This window comes from Lolium rigidum, chromosome 5 (genome assembly GCF_022539505.1).
Source record: "Lolium rigidum isolate FL_2022 chromosome 5, APGP_CSIRO_Lrig_0.1, whole genome shotgun sequence".
Classification (NCBI taxonomy): domain Eukaryota; kingdom Viridiplantae; phylum Streptophyta; class Magnoliopsida; order Poales; family Poaceae; genus Lolium; species Lolium rigidum.
Genome location: NC_061512.1, coordinates 59,008,106 through 59,014,546, shown reverse-complemented (window position 1 = coordinate 59,014,546; position 6,441 = coordinate 59,008,106). Strand labels below are relative to the sequence as shown.

At 48.6% G+C, this 6,441-nt stretch overlaps 1 protein-coding gene across 2 annotated transcripts; it reads right to left on the bottom strand.

The window, feature by feature from the left end:
* Positions 1-2,092: 2,092 nt before the first annotated feature.
* LOC124657764 (UNC93-like protein 3) lies at positions 2,093-6,075 on the bottom strand. Of its 2 annotated transcripts, none has more exons than XM_047196276.1 (8): positions 5,761-6,075; positions 5,434-5,661; positions 3,659-3,772; positions 3,518-3,562; positions 3,163-3,416; positions 2,973-3,063; positions 2,745-2,857; positions 2,093-2,635 (listed from the first exon to the last, which is right to left on the bottom strand). In XM_047196276.1, exons 1-8 carry the CDS (start codon positions 5,962-5,964, stop codon positions 2,332-2,334), a joined length of 1,353 nt encoding a protein of 450 aa, XP_047052232.1. In that variant the 5' UTR covers positions 5,965-6,075; the 3' UTR covers positions 2,093-2,331. The 2 variants fall into 2 exon arrangements, with proteins under 2 accessions (XP_047052232.1, XP_047052233.1); XM_047196277.1 differs by having other exon boundaries at positions 5,757-5,873.
* Positions 6,076-6,441: the final 366 nt, after the last annotated feature.

Here is a 6,441-nt window from a genome sequence, read left to right as displayed (position 1 = left end):
TTCTCAGTATGTTAGAAACCTATCCTAATAATAGAACTTCCTATATATCTTGCTACTTGATGAGGCCTCTTCAGCACTAGAAATTCATCCACTGGGTGATTTATGGCTTTGCAAATGTAGCAGAACAATTGCTTTCTACATCCAGATTTGAGATGCCATGGTTCATCACAACAATCACGATTGTGTCTGCATTATTCACTAAGGATAAGGGAACCAAAGTTGAGAGTCCTACTTGTTCCTTTTGAATAGTTCTAATATTTTTCTCAAAACCCTTCCCACCTTGAGCCTTGTTCCTGCCATTTTTATCACCTATCAAGCTGCCCCACCCTCCCAATGCCAAATTGTTGTGGAGCCAACCATTGATTTGGTTACATTCCAAACTGTTGCTGAAAAAGGGGGAAAAGGGTTAACAAGAGGTGGCATTTCTCCAGGAAGGTAACTATATGGAGGCTAGGGAGGGAATGAGAATTGTTGTGGCATTTGTGAGAAATCGAACATCTAATGTTGTTATTTCTACATCTACTGCTGCTATGGATATTGCCTCCAAGAATCCCCTCTACTAAAACTTGCATGACCTCTACCTCTCCCTCTTCCTGCCATCACATAAACTTCCTCGCCAATTTCTTCATAAACTGCAAAATGACACATACCAAATATCTCCGAGAATATTTGTGGTGGCGCGGAATGAACCCTAGGGCTTCCTTGCCTACCTTTTACATGTCGAGCGCCATGCAAAATGATGGGAGGATGACAATGAATATGCGAAAGTTGTTGGAAGAAAAGCTTTCACGCGGTTGAGCTCATGGTGGGTGGAGAATTTTCCTGGATAAGTGTCGTGCCCAAGAGAACCAGGTTTCTGGATCCTTTAAGTGCGGTCCACGATAGCATCATCCCAGCAAGCATCATCGAAGGAGGCCAAACGTTTGAACCTTTGCGCTCCACCAATATTTTTGTCCTGCGAAGGGTGCGCGGGCCATGACGTATGCGTTCCCAGAAAATGAGTTGTCTCTCATGAAGCTTGCATGTGAAGTGTGCTACCGGCTGCTAGCTAGTAGGAAGCGGGGTACCATGTTAGGGCATCTAAGGGTCTCACCCCACCAACAGACCACCCCCATGTTGATACATGGTCTAGGTGGCGTGGGAACTGCGAATGGCACTACAAGAACTTGGAGTTTCAATGACTGGATGATACTGACAGTTTGGAGATCAGTAAGCGAATGTCATTTACTGTGACAGTTATGCGTTTTCGCATCACAAATCGAGTTTTGGGCCGATCGGGCTCGAGAAATTGTGACAACCGGGCTCTAAACGTCAACAATCGTCCACTAAGTTCCGTTGCCGCCCATGGGCTGCCCGAACTGCGGACTCGGGGGGCGGGGGGGGGGGGAGGGGACGCGTTAGAAGGTCTAGGCTTCAGGCTGCTCGACATATATTAACAATGTCATGGATATGCTAACTAGGTGTACCACGATAGGCCCTTAATTATGGTAAGCCCGGGTGGCACAAAGATGGTGGTGAGGCATATGGCCCGACGGGGGGGGGGGGCAGTTGCCGGAAAGCAAAGAAGGAAGGATTCAGTCCGGGGACAAGCTGGCTGCATCTTCGCACTCGTGATTCGGCATCGCTCTGCCTCTTGAGGGCATCTTCTTTCGAGCAACAATTAGATGGTGGTGGCAAGTGGTGGAATGGTGTGCATCTATCGCGACGACATCGGCGAGTCGTGACGGCGTGGCGCAGCGGGTCCTTGGTGACAAATGTGGCGAGATGGACTCGCATAGGAAGGGCACTGACTGGCACCATAGCGGCGTCGATAGCAGGCATGTCAAGGGCTATGCGGATCTCTACTCTAGAATGGACTAGTTGTTGATGGTGGTGACAACTTCTGAAGCGAGTGCATGAGGTGCTCATCGAGGATCTGGTAGACTGGATGTGTGCTCCTTTTCCGACCATAGCGTGACTCGGTGAAACCTCCGGTAATTAGCTGGTGCGATATTGTTTGCGTTTTTAGGGCATAAGACTCTCACACCATGCCCACTATCGGGTTTGTAGTTGTTGAGTGGTGGCTTTTTAAATTTGTGACGTATGCTCTTAGTAGATCGAATAAAATTTGAATACAGAAGAAAAAAAAGCTTCGCACTACAGGCAGCAACACAAGTGGTTGTTTGTGAAAATCTCCTGCAGCCCTTGTATGACTGACAGGTCGGTGTAACAAAAATCCATACGTATCGTGTCTATCCGTTAGTGTAGCATTCCTGAAATCCGCTGCAACCAAACCAGTACGAGACGTAACTCAAAATCGTGGAGTGCCTTAAGAGTTTCAGCGCGCGCACTTCAGAGTTTCAGCGCGTACGACCTCTCGACGACGAGGGACAGGGACAGAAACGCGGTGAGGGCGACCACCAGCGCGGCGGCCACCGCGGCGAGCATCCCCTGCAGCGTGGCGCCGGGACTCAGGAAGAAGACCGCCGCCGTCGCGGCCGCCTGCCACATCTTCCCCAGCGCGAACGCCGCCTCCTTGTCCTTGAAGAGGAGCCCGATCAGCGCGCTCAGCTGCGTGTTCAGAATGCCGTCTCCCACGCCCCACAAGGCGCCGACGAGCAGCGGAGCTTCTGACCCGAGCACACCACCAACGGGACTGCAGACGAACACAAACATACGCTTATGATCATCAGATCCATGAAAAATTAAAGCTAGAAATTAATCGTGGAAACAATAATAGCTGACAGTCTGACGTGATACCAAACCTGTAGAAAAAAAGTAGCCAGAAGAGCACGCCGGCCTGGAGGACGGCACCGGCCGACACGATGAGCGTCGACGAGTAGAGCCCGGTGGTCAGACGGCCGGCCACCAGCGAGCTCTGAAATTCAGTGCGAAGAAATCAATCTCTCGAAGTTAGGTGAAGCTTCACGAGAGTGTTTTGGTGATCGATGGGGTTGGTGCTAGTACTATCACTTTGTGGCGTTTTCACTTACGATGACACCAGACGTGCCGTACAAAGCCATCGCGCCTCCCACACCGGCGACGCCCAGGACGGGTGTCACGATACTCTTCGTGAAGACGGCCCTGCTTACAAGTCATTGTTCAGTGCTGATGCTGATAGTGATAAGACTGTTCAGAATGAAAGGCTAATTTAGCACTGATCGAGTGATGTGATCTGCTCACCACACGAATGCCTTTTGTAGGCCGTAGTACGCGAGGAGGGGAGCAAGGAGGAGCATCCTACGGTCGGCGAGCGGCGCGACCGCGGATTTCGACATGTCCCATAGAAGGGATTTCTCTGGGAGTTCATGGTCTCCTCCCTCCACTCCGATGCTCTCATCTCTTCTGGAGAGCAGAAACATCAGCACGATGCCAACCACCATGCAGCCCAGGAAGACAGTAAACAGCAGGTTCTTCTCCTCGGCACCTCCCCCATCCTAGACAATTTAGTGCACATTGATAACATCAGCTCGATCAAACTAAGATAATCGAAATTGTATATATGTCAGAAGTTAATAATCTGATTTTAGGTCCTAACCTTGTCATTTCTCAGCACGACGAGAGAGATCAGATTTCCGATGACCTGCAAAATACTGAATGTTAGCACACTATATAGTTGGACCAGAATTTCATCAACTCCTCTGTAAGTGTGTTATTGGTGCGCTCTGCTTATACATACCTGAGTGCTTGCGAACATTCCCCAGAATTCACCGTTAAATCGTCCCAAAACTTGGCCATCGTTGAGCTTGTTCTCTGTTGCGTGGCTGAAGGCAGCAGAGGTAAGATATGTGCCCTGAAAACAGGTAGAGATGTCCAATGACCGTTATGGAGGATTTTGACTCGTCTTCGCAGGAGAACTCCACGCGTGCAGTTGTCGATGAGAGCATTTGGTATACAATGTGAAGTTGTGTTCTACTTTTGTTTGTTTTTTGTTCTACTTTTTTTTTTTGCGAATGAAAGTTGTGTTCTACTTGTGTGCCCCATGTCTTTTATTTCTTCTGTCCCTTAAGCAGGTTGATATATTGACAGCAATACATAATTAGATAATTTGAAACTAGTGTATCCAATTTAGAGCATCTTTAGTGGCGACCAATTTGAGGCCCTAAAGCAATTTTCGGGGCATGAGGCCCAACAAAAAAACTTATTGAGCAAACGTTTAGATCTTAAAAAATGGAGCAAACCAGTTGCGGGCCATTGAATTTTGGATCGACGATGGATGACAACTCATAGGTTAGACCATTACCACGCCACAACTTCTTAATGCATTTACTCTGCAATCTGCTCTAGATTGGATACCAAAAAGGAGAGGTTCGCTCCTCGAAAGAGAAAGGCCCCAAATTTCCTCCTGCCTCTAGTCTAGGGCTCCAGCCCCCAACTCCTATAGATAATTGGACGAGGCTGGAGAAAAAAATCCTGGACACGCACCTCCTCTGTTATATCCGGTTGGCTTCGCGGCGGCGGTGCCTCCAATGTGAACCACCATGGTTTAATTCAAGGGCTTTGCGGCAGCTTCCCATTCACCTCACAGTGAAACCTCTCATCCTAGTTCCATGCTCCTTATTGCGGCTGGAGCTCCCACTTAGCCGATCGGGGCCCCCACATTGCCGGTAAGAACTTCTACGCGGCCTTTGGTCCCTTCGTTCCATCCTTCGACAACACCGCCTCTCGTCCTCATTCTCGATGACGCAGCTAACGTCCGAACCAGTACAAGGATATGAGCCACAATCATGGGGCCCCACATGTCATACAAAAATGGGGGCTGCTAATCTAGGGCTATTGGTGGACTTTGTCTAAGTTTTTTGGGTTTCTGAGGACATGGACAACCCTTATTTCGCTTTAGGGGCTACGACGATGTAGATGCTCTTATAAGTTATAACCTTCACATTCTGTCTCTTTGTTGCATTCCGCATGTTGGATAGAATAGGCACATGAACTTTAGATGACACGTCCTCATTTTCGTGTTCTCTCTCATCGTGAATGATATGTCCGTGCACCTAGCTAAGTACATGAGCCGGTGTGTGCATCTTGTAACGTAGAGACCCGTTGTAAACTGTTTTTTTAATGTTTCGAGACAACAAAAAGTTTCTTTTATCCAAGAAAGTTATTTTCAAGCTAGTTGTGTGGATACGTGGACAGCTATACCAGTCTTATCTAGCCACTTCCCTGACCAATTAGGAAACAGAAAAGAATGTGGGAAGGAAGAAGAGATAAGGAGATCGAGAATGACCCGTGTCACCTGACTGCCCAAGTAGAGTGCCATCGGTCCCATAGTCTAGCCCAAGGTTTTTCTTTTATAGACTAATTTGTGTCAAAATTCTTCGATTGGATTCTCTTGTTGTTTAATTATTCACTGTTAGAGGAGGTCAGATAACAAAAATCATGGTGGCAAGTGAAGTATAATTTGCAATGCACATTTAGAGGGAAATGATCATAAATTTACTGCGGTCAATTTACCTGGCCAACCCACATGATGGAGGAAGCGAAACCCAGGTAGATGGAAGCAGGAACCATGGTGTACCACGTTGGGTGTAGGTTGGCGAGGATGAAGAGCGCGTAGCCACTGGTTCCGAGCAGGAGCGCCCCCCTGGACCCGAGCCCCCTCACCACCGCCGCCGCCGTGGCAGCGAACACCGTGAAGGAGACGTACACGATCCCCATCGACACGGCGCCCAGGTTGCCGTCCTGCAGGATCATCGAGCACCGCAATAGAGGAAGATGTCAGGTTGGGCAGAAAGATTGATAACCTTGTAGTGTAGCGTAGGTATGCATGAACATACTTACATCGTTGAGTGTGCTCTGGAGGTTCTGCGTGGGGAGGTAGGCGGAGAAGACGAAGAGGAAGGCCGCCGACAGGATATGCACGTCGCCGGCGTGGCTCCGGCTCCGGGTTGGAGAGGCCGCCGCGAGGAGAGGCACGGCGGCGGCCGCCTGCTCCTCGTCGTCTCGGAAGGAGCTCGTTATTTCCGGCCGGATTGCTAGAGACATGCTGTAATAATTCTGATGAAATGCACACTTGGTATTTTGATAGATGCAAGTGTACAATTCTCCCTCCTAGCTGACTAAGCTAGGAACTCTGCTTATATAGAGAGACAAAGAAAAATGCGGTCTTTCCACTTGTGTATTGTAGACTTGTAGTACGAGATAAGGCGGCATGCATGTATCAGGTAGGGTAGCTCACAGGTCAAAATCACATGCTCCAGATGAGATCCACGACGCTGCCTCATCTTAGCAAGGTGGAAGACAACTTAATTATAAGATGGGATCGCCAAATCACCAAGTTAGACATTTCTATATTATGTTGGCAACTTGGCATAGCCCGGCCACCACGAGCTAGCAACCATCTGAACCACTTTGTCATGTCATGTGTGTATGTAAACTATCTATCAGTGGTTGGTTGTTGGCTTCATGCATATCCGTGTGACCACACATGAATTGCAGAGACAATAATACAAGACAGAGGCG